This window comes from Vitis riparia, chromosome 6 (assembly GCF_004353265.1).
Source record: "Vitis riparia cultivar Riparia Gloire de Montpellier isolate 1030 chromosome 6, EGFV_Vit.rip_1.0, whole genome shotgun sequence".
NCBI lineage: Eukaryota > Viridiplantae > Streptophyta > Magnoliopsida > Vitales > Vitaceae > Vitis > Vitis riparia.
The window spans coordinates 19,235,988-19,254,857 of NC_048436.1; the positions used below are offsets into that span (position 1 = coordinate 19,235,988).

Consider the following 18,870-nt stretch of genomic DNA (forward strand, 5'->3'; position numbering starts at 1 on the left):
TTGGAACATCTCACCCAAATCTTGAAGTGGACCTTTCCTTCCTTTTGGCCTCTCCTTCCTTTTTCTGCCATTTGTAATATGTCCCTTGCTTTTTTTTTTTTTCTTTTTTTTTTTAAACGTAATTTTCTGAACAAAATAAATACATAATTTCTATATTAAGATAATAATAATAATAATAATAAACCCACAATTAACAATTTTAATTAAGCGGTTATAAAATTTAAATATATATTTGTATGTATATTAAATTATTAATAATATTATATCCATGGCTGAAATTCTGAAATCATCTTTAGCCATGAACCGCGAAGCACAGAATCGGGCGCTCTTGATCTGAAAGTCATTAGCAGAAGAGGCAGAGAAGAGAGGAAGGGAAGAAGGGAGGAGGATTTGGATGCGATGAACTCATGCTTCACCAGCCATCACAACCGTCGATATGATCAACAGCAGCAACATCAACGGTGGGATGTCGTCGCCGTCATCGTCGTCTGTCAACCCTCGTTCGCCGGGCCTTAAGACCTACTTCAAAACGCCCGAGGGCCGCTACAAGCTCCATTACGAGAAGACTCATCCCTCTAGTCTTCTTCAATACCCTCATGGAAAATCCGTCACTCAGGTTTTTTTTTTTTTTTTTTGCCTGTTTGATTGGTGAGAAATGTAGGAAATTACGGGAAATTGAAGGTTTAGATGTTGGGTTTTTTCGTTGTTTAGGAGCTGAGGAAGGAGACACCTGAACTTTAACTGAGGATGATGCAATTGTTTGGGATTCAGTGAAACATCATAAATGTTTATGTTTCTTTTGTTTTCGTATGTTTTCTATGCAATCAAAGGGGTGACTAGGGTTTCGTTCTCTCTCTAGAAATCGATTTTGAATCATTGGCACAATTAACTAGTTTTTAAGCTTTCGAGTAAGAAGTAAAATGAATGTTGGATTCAAAGTTTTGAGTTTAATTAATGTTTTTGTCTTCTAGTTTCCTCAGCAACCAAACGAAGGGTAGAATTTTTCTCTCAATAGAAATGTATTTCTAATTATCTTCATTTGGTTGTGATTTTCAGGTAACCCTTGCGTATCTGAAGGAGAAGCAGGCACAGCTGGCGCCAACACCAAGCTCGAGTATGAGTGCCTCCAGTGGAGTGAGGTTTGCAGCGGCCAGGTTCTTAGGGGGAGGTAATGGTGGTCGAACTCTTAGTTTCGTGGGAGGGAATGGCGCAAGTAAATCGTTTACTGGAACCAGTAGGAGCAGTTCATTGGGAGGTTTGAGTAATTGTAATTCAATGCTTACTTCTAATTATGATGGGAAAGGGACATATCTTATATTCAATTTAGGGGACACAATCTATATCAGCGATTTTAATTCACAGGATAAGGTAATTTGGTGTTCTTGAACTTTGTTCTTTCACATAATATTGGTTGTTTGGTTTGAAAGTTATGTTGAGGAATTTGGTTTTTGTGATATAGGATCCTATAAAAGCAATACATTTTAGCAATTCAAACCCTGTCTGCCATGCATTTGATGCAGAAGCTAAAGACGGGCATGACTTGCTTATTGGATTGAATTCTGGGGATGGTAAATGTTTTCATTTTTTTTTATTTGTAACTTGTTTTTAGAAGAATAAGGTTGTGACATGCTTTGTGTGTACTTGATTTTGTAGTCTATTCGGTCTCTCTGAGGCAGCAATTACAAGATTTTGGTAAGAAACTTGTCGGTGCCCAGCATTATAACAAAGATGGTTCTGTTAGTACCAGGCAAGAGTTAATTTCATTTTCTAGATTGCTTCTTTGTTTCCTTTATTCTTTGTTTTGATTGCTCAATTCAAATTGCTGGGTTATGTACCTCATATAACTGTGTCCACTTTGCCCTTGTTTTGCTGGGTGAACAATTATAATTTTATATTCAAACCTTCAAATTTTCCCTTCTGGTGAGAATTGTCACATATGGGTTTCTTCCCAATTGGTATCCATTTTTTCAAGCATTTCAAGTTTGTTTCTGCCAAGTTAGATCAGATGAGAATATTCCTCTGGAGGTGGGAGATCATAATTTACAATAAACCCATTTTCATTCTCAGCTGCCATTAACTGCTTTTCTCTTAATATCAAATTGGTATGTAATTGGTGATTGAAACTAAGCAATTGTTGTTGTAATGATGGGATTAAATTAGAATTAATTGTAGTCACTTTTGGGTTTGGGAGTTTCACCCAACGTAAAATATTCCTGCAACAAGGGCAAGATCAACACATCAGCTTTTATTGATGTCTATTTCTGAAGAATTCTAGGGAATCATTTTGCTTTTTTGTTTCAAATTGGAAAGACATCTTACATGCATGCCATTCTCATGATCTCTTATGAAGTCTCTGAATTTGAGGAATATCTCTTGTTTAACCTAAATAAAATCTTATATACTTGTTAAAAACAATGAGGACCATGAAGGGGAGCTGCAAAATTGAGTATGGTAGAAATTATTGTGAGCAGGGTGAAAATAATGAGAACAGTTTAAGCATTTTCATCTTGTTATGGTCTTTGAAATTTAATCAATTTGTGCTTTGATCACTGTTACAAACATATTTTAAGCAATGTGGTATTAAAAGGGAATGTGAATGCACAGTCAGTGGTGTAGTTTATCAAAAAGAGAACAAAATAAAGAAAACACAAACAGTATGGCTTCTCATTGATGCTCTTTTCCAATTATTTTATGCCAATCAGACTCTGGATAAATTGACCTCTTGTTGACTGCATAACCTTGTTCTCCACTTTTTTCCTCAAATCTAAACATAACAGGGAAGCATTTTTTTTTTTTTATTTCTTTTTTATTTTTTTAATAGGTATTACAGGAAAGTATTTTTGTTTGCTAGTATAATCTGTGATTCCACCATTTATGCAATTAGTTTGAAAGGCATGAGCTTCAGTCAGCTGACTGGTTATGGTTACATGATTTAATGTCTTAAATTGTGACATTTTTAGAATTATTATATTTCATTTGAATTATATGTTTTATATTGTGACATGTAGATGTTGGCTTTTACATCTTGTTAATAGTCTGAATATGCAAGCAACTAGTTGTTTTCAACAGTCGATGTACTAGCATTGCTTGGATTCCTCAAGGCGATGGTGCTTTTGCTGTTGCTCACTCTGATGGAAACTTGTACGTGTATGAAAAGGCAAGCCTCCAATTTCAATTGAAGCACCCATCTTCTTTCTGGCATAACTGTCATAAATAAGTGTAATTTTCTTCTTATTTCATTTTAGGGTAAGGACGGAACAGGTGATTCTTCCTTCCCAGTTATCAAGGATCAAACTCAGTTTACTGTTGCACATGCACGGTCCAGTAAGGTAACTGAAAAAGTTATTTCTATTGGCAGTCTGGAACTATTTGGACATGTACTTCATCATGCTACTCTATCATTTACTTGTTCTAGTTTGTAGTAGGTGTTTAAGAACAGTTGTGAGCACCAATAATGGAAAAATGAGTAGGTCTCACCTTTTAAGCATGTCTTAGAACAAAGTAGTTACTGATTAAATATTTATAATTAAAATGTCATGAGTGATTTTTAAGATTTTATTAAATTTAAATTCCATTTTTACCCTTCAAACTAAATTCTTTTTAATACTCATTCCCTGGAATAAATTTCACTAGCTAATAAACTTTTAGTTTTTTGGACACCAGTATTTCATTTTTTCCCCTTTTTGATTATATAATTAAAAAAAAAGGCTTTAATGGGGATGATTGATATATTTTAGATTTTATAGCTGGATTTATTTATTTTTTTAATTGTTTATGTACATTGTGAAGCAATTTGAGTCTCCAACGATGCCCAAACTCCTCTATTACATTAATATATCATCTCAAAATTAATAATGATATTAATAATAGTAGAAATGTTGATGATGATGATGACAACGACGATGACAACAATGCGTTATTATTATATAAATTATAAACTGAACTCATGTTATATTAAACATCAGTTATTTGAAAATATTTATATGACTCATTGTTATTTTAAAATTTCATGTATAAATGTGAAACTACGAATTTGTTATCGCGATTAAAACAGAAGCTTCTTTTCTGACAGAAGCTCTTATTTCTTTGAAAAATCTTCTTAAAATGTGTCTTGAATCGATTTATGTAGCTCAAGCTATTATTGTGTCAACATGGCACAAGTTTTAATGATTCGTATATGGGTTAAATCATAAATCTGTCAATGCAGCATGTTAATTAAATAAATCAAAATAGGTTAAATATGTTGAAACCCTGAACCTGAACCCAACTTGTTTAAATATTAGATTCATGTCATTTTTGAGTAATGTTCATAGGTTGTGTTAAGAAGTTTCACCTTTAGATGTTAAGGACTAGTTTGTTAATAAAATGTTTTTAGACAGAATTAGCACACTTAGAAGTAAAGACCATTTTTTTAAATAGAGGATAATTTTAATTTCTTTGTTTATAAACAGTTAATTCTGGCTATAAATTTCAGATGATATCTTTCACTTGTACACCATTCAAAAATTATAATTCGATATTAATATTTCAACACTTAATTTTTAGTTTTATCAAATACTTCTTTACATGAGTTCAATGTAAATTTTGGAATAGCCAGCATCTATTAATTATTAAACAATATAAAATTTAAGTATGGTGTTTGAAACATCTAAAACTCAGGCACTCTCTGTAAATGAACTCTAGGTAATAAACATCCATAGATATGACTAATCAAATAATACTGGAGCTGATTATAGTAACAAGTGTTTTAGACTTCTTTTTCCAATTTCTTCCATGATTACTTCTTGAAACTTCAATCTTATACTATCAGGTGGATAGTGATGAAAACAAGAGTTGGATGAGCATTTCAAATTAATCTGCCAACCCTATGTCTTTCAGTTTCTTAAATGGCATACTTTTACTCCCAATCCTGACTTTTTTTCGGATGTGATGCAGTCTTATGTGTAAATGTGCTCCCTCGCTCTCTCTCTCTCTCGTGTATATATATATATATACATATTCCTACGAGAATACACTTTTCTTGTATTAAATCAAACCAGTACTTTTCAGATCATTGTTGTTAAAGGTGTGTCTTAGGTCGGCCTATGCCCCCAAAGTGCAACCACTTCCTAGCTGTAGTGCCTTCTTTGCTGAAGCATGCTCCTCCTTGGAGAGGCACAACTAATCTATTTTCTTTCTTTGTTTCTTTCTTTTTTTAATCCTTTTTACACTCATATTCTTGAAATTTTTGAATGAACATTAAAAGTCCGCATAATTGCATTACTTTTTGTTTGATACTTCTTTTAAATGTTTGATATCTTGATTTATTTATTGCTGAGATTGGAATTTTGATGATGCATGAATTAAAGCTGAATGTTTGCATGTCCAAATTTACAATAATTTATAAAATTGATATAAAGCGTAGGTTGTGCTTTACTTCACTGAGGCATGCACCTTAGATTGTGCATTGTGCCTAAACCCTAGGAGAGCCTTGCACTTTACGACTTTCAGAACTATGAATCGAATGTGTCCACAACATGTTTGTTGAATACCTGCCATGTGTATGATGGCAGAATATGTCCAAGCATGTCAGAAGGGTTTAAGTTTAGTTTTAAATTATTGAAGAAAAAAGCCAAAGCCATCTAGCAAGAGTGTTGCATATATGTTGGGTTTTGATTTTCTATGATTTATTTGCAGAGCAATCCAGTTGCCAGATGGCATATCTGCCAAGGTTCAATCAATAGCATTGCTTTCTCATCTGATGGGACATATTTGGCAACTGTTGGTAGAGATGGTATTTGTCGATGCGATATTCTTCTGATTTCATGGATAAGTGCTGACAATATATAGATGCTGAAATCAAGTACCAAATGTAGGTTATTTACGGGTATTTGACTACTCAAAAGAACAACTAATATGTGGTGGAAAAAGTTATTATGGCGCTCTTCTGTGTTGTGCCTGGAGGTAAATAAAAAATAAAAACTTCTAATGCTTTCATATGCAGATGATACCAGTTTGTCAATATTTATTTTCTAGAACATTTTATCACATCTCACATACATCATTCCCTAGTCATTTCCCTTTAATGGACCATTAAAAGCTTTGAAACAAGATCATATTTGACATTTACATGCTGTTCCCCCAGCTTGGATGGTAAATACATTTTGACTGGTGGTGAAGATGATCTAGTTCAAGTTTGGAGTATGGAAGATCGGAAGGTAGTAGCATGGGGCGAGGGGCACAGCTCATGGGTAAGTGTTGTACTGAACTACTAGCATTCTATTTAAAGCTTCCTCCGCATGGCCATCTTATTACTTTAGATTTTATGGTCCACAGGTGAGTGGAGTGGCTTTTGACTCATATTGGTCATCACCATCTTCAGATGGCACTGGGGAAAGTGTGATGTACCGATTTGGTTCTGTTGGTCAGGTATGTCCAGTTGTCTGTTTTTCTTAGCCCATACAATTAGATGCATAATTCTTTCTTCCTCATCTTTGTACTTTTTGCTCTTTGTAATTCCTCAGTTCTTTTATCTAATGCTTTGTTGCTGCACTAACCAGTTCTTTAAAGTAGCACTACACTTAAACCATATAGGAAGATTTTAGCTAATATGTGAATCCATTTATTTCAGTTGTTGGAAAGAAACTTTACTGTTGTAATTTAGGAGATTGGACTGCATGGGAAATGACTGTCTCAACAAACCCTACTATCAAGTCTTGTAAAACCACTGCATGTCAAGGATTATTGACTAGTTCTTATTTGGGCAATATTGCAACCCATGTTTCCCATGTTGGGTATCAGCATAAGCTTAAAATCCAGGGGCAAGATTACAAATACCTTTAGATGTTGAAGATCTTGTTTCCGCCAAAGTTCTAAAATATTCAAGAGATGAACTGGGATTGCTATGGGAGGGTTTGTGGGAGGTTCCAGGTTCGAGTCCCAATGGGGAACAAAATTTACTTCAAATAAAAAATAAAAATAAATAAAAATAAAAAAATAGAAATTGGCATTGCTTGGAATCAAGTGAAATTTCAAAATTTCACAAATCTTGTTAAGTTTTGAGGCCTATAAACCAGGTCATGGACATGCTAATAGATAAACTATGACAAACAACATTTACAGCTTGCATCTTGTGTTCAGGTTATACAAGTGTGAATGAAAAACTTAACTAAAACCTTATTAATAAACTTTATGGGCATCCAAGAGAGCCTGGGTCATGTTTAAAGGAGCTAAAAATCCAACTGCATCAAATCTTGGCCCATCATTTACTGATATAGATGTTCCAAATATATAACTAGGGAGAGAATAAAAGCAATATATTACATCTCATGTGATGGTAACATCTTAAGGCTACTAGCCTATTACATTATGGAATCTTTAGATCTGATGACAGTTATTTTCTATTTCTTTTTTTTTCTTTTCCTTACAGATATTTTTTTCTTTGTTTTTTTCAATTATAACCTTGACAGTTAATCCGTAGAATGTAACATCCTCTCCCTTTACAGTGCAGTAAAAAGTCAAAAAGCCTTTTGAAGAAAAAATAGTCTATTGCTTTGTTGCTTTCTTCTAAATATGAATGTTTATTTGATTTTCATTTAATGAAATTATCATTGATATTCATGCAACTTTTTGTCTGTAAGCAGGACACTCAGTTGCTTCTATGGGACCTGTCAATGGAGGAGATTGTAGTTCCACTTCGCAGGTGTCCCCCTGGTGGTTCCCCCACATTCGGCAGTGGAAGCCAGTCATCTCATTGGGATAGCATTTCTCCAGTGGGCACTCTCCAACCTGCTCCAAGCATGCAAGATGTTCCAAAACTCTCCCCAGTAGTTGCCCACCGTGTCCATTCTGAACCTCTATCTGGCTTAATTTTTACCCAGGAATCTATTCTCACTGCATGTCGAGAAGGGCATGTGAAATTTTGGATGAGACCCAGGTCCTCTGAAAGCCCACCGAGTAACTCAGAAGGTCTTTTAAGTACTATTTCAAAGGAGAAGCTGCTAATGCCTGGCAAGGTTGGCGGATCTAGTTTCAAATAATTTAAGAAAAAAAATATAAAAAAAATAAAATAAAATGAGTTATTTCCAAAAGCACTTTCCACGGAGTTGATTCTCAGTTTGAAAATATGACTATTTATGCCTTTCTGCCCAGTTGGTTCCTTCAGATTGCCATGTGTTACAAATGTTGGGTTGGGTCATTGAGTCAATCAACATGAGTATGTGCAGAGAGATTAACCAACTGGTTCTGCTGTATATTCTCACGGGTGACATTAAATTAATGGCACTGAGATTGAGAGATAGAGATGTTTAGTGAACATACACAGGCTATACGAAGTGACCCCTTTTTGCTGCGATGTTTCTAATTATAGGTAGTAATAAGGGAAGTTGTTCCATGGGAATCTCTTTTAAGGCTTGTATTTGAATCCCACTTTTCAAAAGACATCATGAATACAGAGGGATTTCTATTTGCTGTTTAATGTTCTTCTGAATTTCCAAATTTTGCCATGTTGAACTCTCTAAATTTAAGTTCCCAAGTAGAAGGATTTTGTAGGCCTAGTTTGTTATGCCTCTTAAGTGGGTGTTTTTATACACTGCAGAGTATTTTTGTGTTTACTGGCTTGACTAACAGCTAAATTTTTATTACATGTATGGTAATATTTGGTTGTTGAAGATGGATTAGTTGATTGGTTCCCTGGATGCACTTGTTTTTTTTGCCCTCGGCCATTCTCAGTGTAGCTTTTCGCAGGAGATTCAAGGGTACTGCAACTAGCCTAGTGAAGAATTTGAAGATACTGCAAGTAGCCAAATGAAGAACTTGATATTCAGCAAAGTAGTTAGGAGCCAAAACCTGTAATTTGAGTTGTCCAACTAGCTAGTCTATATGCCAAAGTGCAACACCTTTAATTGATGTTTTGAGGAGACCATCACAATAGCCTTCGACTCGTATTAAGCCTGTTGGGTGGCCCTTTGAATTGATAAATGTCCAGTAAATACAGGAACCTTTTTCAAGAAGAGTAAGTGCTCTCTCAGCTTAAGATTACCTATCGACCTTGGGGGCCTGATTTGGAAATCCAAACTAGCCGCCAAAAGCTACTCTTCTTACCCCTTTGCCCAAAATAAAAAACCTGCTGAATAAGAACCTGCGGATTGGTCAATCATTCAATGAATGTGAGCAAGTTCTCTAAGATAAGTGATCAGGGCATGAATCCAATCAGCTGATCTGGATTTTTCACTTCAAAACATTCCCCCCTGCTGAAGGAATGAACATATAGCATTATTTGATAAGCCATGATTTACCCAATATAAAAGAGGATAATTAGCCTTTCCCTGCTATCAGGCCAGTTCATGGCCATCTAACAGAAATACACACAAATCCACCCTTACCATAATTGAGGCTAAAATATTAAAAATTATTGTTCTTCAATGAAATATGCACTTGATACAACAAGCATAGAAACTGCATCAATTAAATGTTGTGTGGTCCACCAAAACTGAGATCCTTCTGAGCTACATGGAAATGCACAAAGGAAATTTTGTTAATGCATGAAGGAAATCTTGTTTTTGCTCATCAGCCAGATCGCATACAGATAAAATGCACATATTTGATGGATCTTTGAAGGCCCAAGCTCATGTCTTAGCTGATCTCTCTGCTAAAGCCTTCTCAGCAGATACTCTCTCAGGAACAAAATCTAAATGCACAAACAGTAAACATTAAAAATAAAATAAAAAACAAAAAAGGGGTAAGATAGGCTAAGGCCTTGTTTGTTTTAATACTATTTGCTTTTAAAGTTAAGTCCTATTTTTAGATCTATTATGAATACAAAATGCAAAAGATTTAAATGTACCAAACTTACACATGGGACTTAGGTGTTAAATGGAACAGGGGCAAGAAATACCTGATAGAAAGTCAAATCTCTTGCATTTGCTAACTGCTGATGCTGAAAAAAGATATACAAAAAGAAGCACTTTAGGACTACTGTTAATAATATATTCCCAACACTACTGCTTCTGATTTTGAGAAACAAACTTGCACAGCTAGTTATTTATGAAAGAGTGAAATAGTTTGAAAGAAAAATATAGTTGCTTCAAAAGCCAGTATAAAGACATGAAATCATCAGGCCTCCACTATTTCCATTTCAAACCTTCTAGGGCATAATGTACACTAAAATACAAAATATTTTCTATGCCTTAACTTCAAATAAGGTCAAAAACAGAAAGAGAATTTACCTATGTGCTTGTAAGAAACATAATTCTTGCGATCCTTAACTGAACATGCATATGCATCATTAACAAATTGTTGAAGGAACTCCTCCTGTAAACAACATAGGAAATGAGGGATAAATAATAAGAATGTACTGGAATAGTAACTACAAAAGCTAAAACAGAAAACAGGAATCATTGTTTCAAGATGGAGATGCTAATCTCTAGTACCCCATCTCTATGCACACACAAAACTCATCAAGTACAAAGATCAGGAAACATCTTTTGTTGAATCCAGCCCAGTGAAAGTTACTGTTCTCTAATTATTTTCCAGAAAAATCAACCTCAAATTAATGGGGAAATGAATCTGATAAGTAGAGACAAACAGTACAGAAGTTCAATAACCAATCAATAACAGAGGAACAACATGCAACACAATCATAGTACTTTTTATATCAGAAATTGCTCTATATTTACTTCCTGGAAAATATCAACCTTCAAAGTCAGTTTTCCAACACCTCCAGTCTGAATAACAATGTAGTGCAAGTATACCAAGAGACTGGAGGATAACTTAGGATAACTTCTTCTTTTTTCAGTGTCAAATAGAGAAAACCAAACAAAGCAGAAACATCAACACCCAAACAACCTTTAGACCATAGATACAGGGAGTGACTGGACATTTTTCAGAGATTGAACTGATAGGCTCCAACCTGTCAAAGGCCATACAGTTCCTCTCTGGCCAAATGGTCCAGAACAAACAAAGAGGGATCATTTCCATACTCTAAATCTTTTCTTTCCCACAGAACTCCTATGCCACCCCAAAAAAACATATCTAACTGACCTTGACAGCACCCAGGAGAGATCAAAAAGCACAAAAATCAGCTGCCATAAACTTCCTGCTTAGTCAGAATAAAGAAGGATATGGTTGACTGATTCCTCATTGATTTTACACAAGCAAGACTAGTTATCTTCTTCCAAGTGGCCTCCCAGTCCCATGCAAAGAAACACACTTTTGTGGGGATCATTGAGCCCCAAACTTCTTTTTCTGGATAAGGAACCGCAGATGTAGCTTCCAAAGAACTAAAAAAAGATTTGACCAAGAAAAACCCATCCTTAGAGCCTTGCCAGACCAACCTATCATCATAGCCCCTAGAAACCCACCACTCCTTGAATCTGCCTACTAACCTTGTGGATATGTTGGTTTGAGGTGACAAGAGAAAAGGTGCTTCACCATCTGAATGGGGAAAAGTTAGAACAAGGAATCAGCTCACTTCCATCATCACTGAATCTAATAGCATTTTTATAATGTTACAACTTCCCCTCCAATATCACCAACTAATTTTCCACTGCCTGTCCACTAAAAGTTACAGGGATTATTTCCAAACTTCCAATTCTCATGCTCAATATCCATATTATGCTTTAGAGAAGTAGAATAAGGAATCAGTTTGTCTTGCATCATCCTTATCTTCCTCACTGAACCTCCACAATTTTCCATCGTCAATTTTCAACTCTTTTTAAACTCCCATTGGTCAGTAACAGTTTTAGGGATCCTATTCCTTTTTTTCATGTTGTTTCTGACATCCACTTCTCTTCCTAGTATTAATTGAACAAATATATTAAGAGATTCCCCTCATACCACCTACCAAGCAAAAATTCGTCCAGCGTGATAAGAAGTAAGAATGACTAATAACACTTAATCTACATGGTTCATACATAAAATAGGTTTCCTGATTTAGTTTATATATAAATCCCAGGTCACTCTTTTGTTTCAAGAGACCATGAGTAAACATCTATGATTCACAAGCTTCTTGACACATTTACAATATTTTGTTATATGTTATACACTTGTTTGGACGCTCAAATCTCATTCCATGGCTTCATAGAGATAAGCAGTTAAGCACTATGCAATCAAGATCAGAGTTGGAGTTCTTGGCAAAAGTGAGCTTATTCCGGTGGGTTGTGTAAATAATGTAGAGGAGTTGGCTGCAGCTATTTGTTGTAAGGTTGGAAGTCTCCCAACCACTTATCTAGGGTTGCCTTTAGGTGCGCAGTATAGGTCGCTGGCCGTTTGGGACGGTGTGGAGGAGAGAATGAGGAAAAAAATTGGCTAGATGGAAGAGCCAATACATATCCAAAGGAGGCAGGATTACCTTGATCTGGAGTACTCTAGCTAATATGCCCATTTACTTTACGTCCATGCTCTCTATGCCTAGAAAAGTCAAACTGAGGTTAGAGTAGATTCAAAGGGAGTTCTTATGGGGAGGTGGAGCTCTTGAGAGGAAGATTCATCTTGTTAGGTGGGAGTTGGTTTGCCTTGAGAAGGATAATGGGGGGTTGGGGGTCAAGAGTCTTTCTATCCTCAATAAGGCTCTTTTATGTAAATGGAGTTGGAGATTTGCTATTGAGAGAGAGGCTTTTTAGAACCAAGTGATTAGGGGAAAATATGGGGAGGAGCAAGGGGGATGGAGTTCAAAGGAAGCAAGAGAGGGGGGGTGGAAAACTCTTAGGAAAGAATGGGAAGTTGTGAAAAGTAGGCTTTGTTTCGTTGTGGGGAATGGGAAAAGGATAAAATTCTGGAAATACATTTGGTGTGGGGATGAACCCCTTTGTGTTTCTTTTCCTTCTTTATTTGCATTGGTTGTTTCCAAGGATGCTTGGGTTAAGGATGTTTGGAGGTGCAATGAGGGTGGGGGAAGTTGGAGCCCGCTGTTTTCTAGACCGTTTAATGATTGGGAGTTGGAAGAGGTGTGCAGTTTTTTTGTGGCCTTAAATAGGAAGCAAATTCAGCATGGGGTGGATGATAGGGTGATTTGGAGAGAGACTAATTGTGGGAAGTTTTCGGTTAAGTCTCTCTACAAATCATTATTATCAAGCCATTCAATCTCCTTCCCTTCGTCGGCTATTTGGAAAGTTACGGTGCAGCCTAGAGTGAGTTTTTTTGGGTGGGAAGCAACGTGGGGAAAGGCTCTCACCTTGGATCAGCTTCAAAGGAGAGGTTGGGCTCTAGCGAACAGATGTTACCTTTGTCAAAGGCATGAAGAATCAATTGATCACATTCTTCTCCATTGTGATAAGGCAAGAACTCTTTGGGTGCTGCTTTTCTCAATGTTCGGGGTGCAGTGGGTGCTGCCAGCCACAGTTAAGGAGACACTTTCGGGGTGGAATAGGTCTTTTGTGGGAAAGAAGAGGAAGGGTGTTTGGAAAGCAAGTCCTTTGTTCCTTTTTTGGACGGTTTGGAAGACAAGGAACAAAGTTGCTTTTGAGGAAGAAGTGCTGTCAATTCAAAGATTTAAGGCTTCTTTTGTTTATTTTCTTTGGTCGGAGATGAAGAGGTCTATAAAAGATGGTCCCTCGACCTTAGTTGATTTTGTTGGGTGGGTGGCTTCCCGTTAAGGGTGTGGGTAGGGTTGCTCTTCGATCCTTGGCATTCTGCCAGGGAGCGTGGGGTGTTTTTCTTTTCCTTTTCTCCTTCTTGTACTTTTAGCCACTGCTTCGGTGGTTTTTAATACAATCTCTTTATTTATCAAAAAAAAAAATATCAGAGTTGGAGTTCTAGAGGCACTTATTGTTGCCTAAAGGTTGACAGAAGAACCCAAGGTCAGAGATCCAGAGGAAGGGTAATCACAAGCCAGTGTGCCACAATTCCTGAAAAAGGATGCAGGTGCAACATTGCAGCATCACTTGAAAGGCAGATCGAAAGAGCTAGGTAGAACAGCACAAAGATGTTTGATCACAATAAGAGACAGCTTATGTTGGTAGCAATGGAATAATTGAAAACTTAACAATCTCTACTTACAAAGATTGGAATTTCAAGTTTGCTTCTGAAAGTGCCACTTATAGGATATGACTGCAATACCAGAAATGAATGCACATGCGTACTTTGGAACTTAATATAACAATGTCCCAAATAATCTATTGCTTGCTTATTTATCAAAAAAAATATATATATAACAATGTCCCAAAAGAATTTTTTTTATTCTTTATTTTTTGATAAGTTACAATGTCCCAAAAGAATTGGGTATGCTTCAAAGTATAAATTCACTTGTGTTAAGTTTAACTCAAGTTATATTAATCATGGTTGTCAACTCATAAATCCTATCATAGACCGTTTCCTGTTTTCGTTCCTGTCATTGCAACATGCATCCTATCTACTGAGATTGTGGCCCATAATCTATTAAGCTCCTTTTAAATTTTTTATTTCCTATCAAAACACGTGTAGAATAATATATAATCAATTCCTTGAAATAATACTTGTTATTAGCCTATCAAAATGGTATAGAATAAATTTATTGAAGAATGCTAACCATCAAAGAGGCAAACATATGAAAAAATTTAATATTATACATATAAAAACACTAAACACTAGAGTTTAACAAAATTAACTTAATAAAATATAATATTTTAAGGCATAGATCCCCGTCATAAAATCTGAAAAGAAAAGTGAAGGACAGGAATGGGGCCTTTTCCATCAAATCTTTTATATTCCATTTTGGAGCCAAGGCATGCAATTCCTTTCCTAGAGGCCAACATTTGGAATTCATGAATACCATCATTAATGTGTTATTTTGCTTGGGAAGCTAGTTAGGGCAAAGTGTTGACTGGAGATCGGCTTCAAAAGAGAGACTGGTTGTTGGCAAACAAATGTATAATTTGCAAAAGTAAAGAGGAATCAATAGATCACATCCTCCTTCATTGGGCCAAAGTAAAGGTTTTTTGGCATCTTCTATTTTCTTTGTTTGACGTTGTATGGGTCATTTCTTCTACCGTCAAGGAGACTCTTTTAAATTGGCATGACTCTTTTGTGCATAGAAAATATAAGAAGTTTGCAAAACCACTCCTTTATGCATTTTTGGATAATTTGGAAGGAAAGTAACCAAAGGGTATTCAAAAGTAAGAAGCAATCAATTCAAGAGCAAAAACGCATTTCCTTGGTAATCTCGTATCTTGTGTTAACTTGTACATAGAGGAAGGCTCAGTGCCTTTAGTTGACTTTGTAAATTGGGTGGGCTCTAGATGAGAGAGGGAGTAGTGATTTTTTGTGTTATCTCCATTTTTGTTTTTGTTTTGTGGTACCCATTGTATGCATCCTGTGTACCATGGTGTATAGCTTCCTTCCCTATTGTTAATAATATTTTCTTGCTTACTTGTCAAAAGTAAAATAAAATATGAAAAATAAGTATCTAATAAATACTGTTATTCCAAAATTTCTAAGTTTCAGCAAGTCCCAATCAATATGCCAAAAGGGCCTATGTATGGATATAAGTGTAACTACACATTAGAAGGGAAATATAAATGTTTATATGGCATATCCAAAGATTAAAGTTTTCACTCATTGCCAACCCTACGAAGGGAAATAAATCTTTTAAAAGAGAGAAACTAATGTATAAAGCAAAAGGCGCGTTTAGGATCATCCAAAAGGCACGTGTTGCATTTAAATAACACCTCCTCCTTAATATTCATCACACTATTAATTATACAAGCTCCAATATTCACATTAGCCTTTGACAACGAATATAACAATCCAGCATAGGATCATTCTTGCCCCTCCTTTCCATTTTTGTCATCTATTTTTTGTTTAAAAAAGAAAGACAAAAGACAAAGTACAACATGATGTGAGATTATAAGAGCCCAAAAAATAAAAAGGGAAATCTTTTCCATGCAAACGCATGAGGAAACAAAAGAGAGTTTTCAGACATTTATTTTAACATTCTGGTAACCATAGAATCGAATTTAAGATACTTTCACTCCTTTCATGTAAGAAATTAGATTCATTTTTTGGTAAAACATTAGTCGTTTTCCTTCCATTTTACAGGATTCAGGTAATTGATTTCTTAATTCAGCTGGTTCCACTGACTATAATGATAGTGTGAGAAAGCCATCTGACCCTAGACAAAACAAAGCAATATGGCAAATTGCTCACACAGTCTATAGAGTTCAAGATTCAACAATAGAATTTCAGCTATAACTAGATCAAACTTGTGCTCAGGACTTTGTGTTTGGGTTTTGACACAAACACAGCATCATGCATTGTTTCTAGATTATGCAGAATGAACTTCCATGCATATTCCTACCAGGATCCTTCTCTGTTTGTTCATTTTTGTATTTGTAACAAGGGATTGGGCTTTCAACAATATATATATATATATATATATTTTTTTTTTTATTCCATACATAGTTTCATCGTTTGCACAACACCACTCGAGAATAGGTTTTGTAATGGGATCAGGGAATGATGCATTCAACCTAAATCTTCAAACAGAACAATGAATAAACAAAAATTATATAATTGAGAGAGAAGGGTGTAACACAGAAACCCTAATAGCAAATGTTCAGCAAGCAGAGCAATGAAACCCCTTGGAACAATACAAAACCCTAAGAGCGTAAATAGGAAAGAAAAGAAAACGGGAGAAGACGAAAATATACTCACAGAAGCTTTGTTGATGAGAAAGAGGGCTTCTTGGGAGATACGGACATCGTCGCAATCGCTCCGTACAATCCTCTCTATTCTGCTCATTGGAAAATTGTATCCACAATGTGCCCCGCCCTTTTTCTTCTTCTCTTCATCCTTCTCATTCTTCTTCTCATTGCTCTTCAAATTCGCCAATTTTTCTTCCTCGTTCCCCTTATTCTCCTTCTTCTTCTTCTTTTCATTCTTCTTTTCATTGATCTCTAAGTGCGCTGGTGTCACTTCCTCACCCGCCTTCTTCTGATTCTCCTTCTGAGTGGCAGCGCCCTCTCGCCCTTCCCCTTCCCCTTTCTTCTTCTTTTTCTTCAGATTCGCCTTGCTGCTCTCTCCCTCCCCCTTCCCCTTCTTCTTCTGATTCGCCACGCCCCCTGTGTCCTCCTCCTCCTTTTTCTTCTTCTTCAGATTCCCCTTGTTCTCTTCCTCCCTCTTCCCCTTCCCCTTCGTCTTCGGAAGCGTTACGCCCTCTTCCTCATCCTCCTTCTTCCTCTTCTTCTTCAGAGTCCCCTTGCTCTCTTCCTGCCCCTTCCCATTCTTCTTCTTAGGTGCCACACTCTCTCCCTCTCCCTTCTCATTCTTCTGCCCTAAGCTCCCTTTCCCCGCTTCCTTCTTCAGCTTCTTCTTCTTATGGGCCACGCTCTCTTCCCCCTTGTTCTTTCTCTTCTTCAGATGAGCCGCGCTCTCATCTTCCTTCTCCTCCTTCTTCTTCTTAGTTTCCACCTTCGCCCCCGTCTTCTTCTTCGTTTCCACCTTCGGTTCCTTCTTCTTCTTCTTCTGGTGCAGGAGGGTCTCGTCCGCCTTCTGGTGCAGAGAAGTGGTGTTTGCTTCGTCGTCGGAGCTGGAGGAGGGGATGGTTACGATTTCTGTAAGTTCATGGTTGATCTTGCTGATGCTCAGCTGCTTGCCTTTTCTTCTTCCACTGGGCTTTTCGATGAGTCGTCTGCTTCTCATCTCGCCAAGCTCCAACCCCAACTCAGACACACTCGTTGGCATGTCTCCTAATGCTTGGTCTCACTGCACAATATCTGACTGGGCTTCGCTCAAACTTCCTCGCTGCAATCGATGTGCGATACGATATAATGTAAGGAAAAGGAAAATGATAAGTTACCATAGTGGTGCCTAACCTATCGAGGCATAAATATGGACCGTTACAATATAAAATTAATTGATTAAAAGGGTAATTTAAACCTTTTTTTAAAAAAAAAAAATTATTTTTTATTAAAAAAATACTCTTAATTATTTTAAATATTTATATATATATATATATATATATATATATATATATATATATATATATATATATATATATATGTATGTTATAAAAGAAAGAGTTATTTTTTATAAGAAAAAAATGAAGATAATTTTATCACAATGAAAGCCAAAAAAAAAATGAATGATTATGACTTATTTGATAATTGTTTTAAAAAACAATTCTGAAAAATTGTTTTTAAAATTTGTTTTCTAATTTTTGTATAAAAAAAAAGTTTGTTTGGAAATCTAAAATGATTTTAACATGTTTTTAATATTTGAAATATGTTTTAAAAATAAATTTTATATTTAATATTTTATTTTTAATCATTTTACATGTTTATATAATTATTTTTAAAACAATCATTCGAAAACAATAGAAAACAACTAAAGAATATTATCTAAAAACACCATTTTTTTGTTCTTAAGAGCAAAAAATAGAAAACAATTTATGGTTGTCAAATAAGTTTTCTGTGTTTTTTGTTTCGAATAACATAAAAATATTTTCATAAAACAGTTCCCAAACAAACCCTTAAATTTCTAAAATTAGATTTTCAATTATCATTTTAATCAAATAATCCTAAAATATGTATGACATCTAAATCATTGAATAAGGGTACAAGGAAATGGAGGTAGAAGGATATAAACAAACGAGATTCTGATACAAAATCATTGAACAAAGGCAAGAGGAAATGAAAGTAGAACGATATAATCAAATAAGATTGTGATATAAATAGAGTTTAAAAGTTTGTACATTATACCACTTTATTGATGATGTCTTTTTAATTGTTATCAAAAATATACTTGATACAATAGATGAATACAAAATTGTATTTCAAACTCCTAATTTGATAATACATATGAAGAATCATTGTTTACAAAGAATTTGTTACGATATGTTCCTTCAATAGAAAACTAAGCCTCATTCTTCAAAATATTAATAATAGAATAAACGAAAGAGGAAACTAAGGGTTAAAGGAA

General features: G+C 35.5%; 2 protein-coding genes across 2 annotated transcripts; one reads left to right on the plus strand and one right to left on the minus strand.

Moving 5' to 3' along the window:
- The first annotated feature begins 279 nt into the window (after positions 1-279).
- LOC117916130 (WD repeat-containing protein 20-like) lies at positions 280-8,591 on the plus strand. The gene is made up of 11 exons (XM_034831992.1): positions 280-616; positions 1,057-1,368; positions 1,460-1,568; positions 1,654-1,747; positions 3,070-3,157; positions 3,246-3,329; positions 5,677-5,773; positions 5,856-5,943; positions 6,125-6,230; positions 6,316-6,408; positions 7,623-8,591. Exons 1-11 carry the CDS (start codon positions 437-439, stop codon positions 8,016-8,018), a joined length of 1,647 nt encoding a protein of 548 aa, XP_034687883.1. The 5' UTR covers positions 280-436; the 3' UTR covers positions 8,019-8,591.
- Positions 8,592-9,341: 750 nt separating this feature from the next.
- LOC117916131 (cilia- and flagella-associated protein 251-like) lies at positions 9,342-17,727 on the minus strand. The gene is made up of 4 exons (XM_034831993.1): positions 16,606-17,727; positions 10,206-10,290; positions 9,875-9,916; positions 9,342-9,667 (listed from the first exon to the last, which is right to left on the minus strand). Exons 1-4 carry the CDS (start codon positions 17,632-17,634, stop codon positions 9,606-9,608), a joined length of 1,218 nt encoding a protein of 405 aa, XP_034687884.1. The 5' UTR covers positions 17,635-17,727; the 3' UTR covers positions 9,342-9,605.
- Between the last annotated feature and the right edge of the window lie 1,143 nt (positions 17,728-18,870).

Coding starts and splice junctions, on each gene's coding strand:
- LOC117916131 (XM_034831993.1), bottom strand. CDS start 17,634: ATGCCAACGAGTGTGTCTGAGTTGGGGTTGGAGCTTGGCGAGATGAGA. Junction 10,291..16,605: donor TTCTCATCAACAAAGCTTCT/GTGAGTATATTT, acceptor TGTTGTTTACAG/GAGGAGTTCCTTCAACAATT. Junction 9,668..9,874: donor GAGATTTGACTTTCTATCAG/GTATTTCTTGCC, acceptor TTGTGCATTTAG/ATTTTGTTCCTGAGAGAGTA.
- LOC117916130 (XM_034831992.1), top strand. CDS start 437: ATGATCAACAGCAGCAACATCAACGGTGGGATGTCGTCGCCGTCATCG. Junction 3,158..3,245: donor ACTTGTACGTGTATGAAAAG/GCAAGCCTCCAA, acceptor ATTTCATTTTAG/GGTAAGGACGGAACAGGTGA. Junction 6,409..7,622: donor GATTTGGTTCTGTTGGTCAG/GTATGTCCAGTT, acceptor GTCTGTAAGCAG/GACACTCAGTTGCTTCTATG.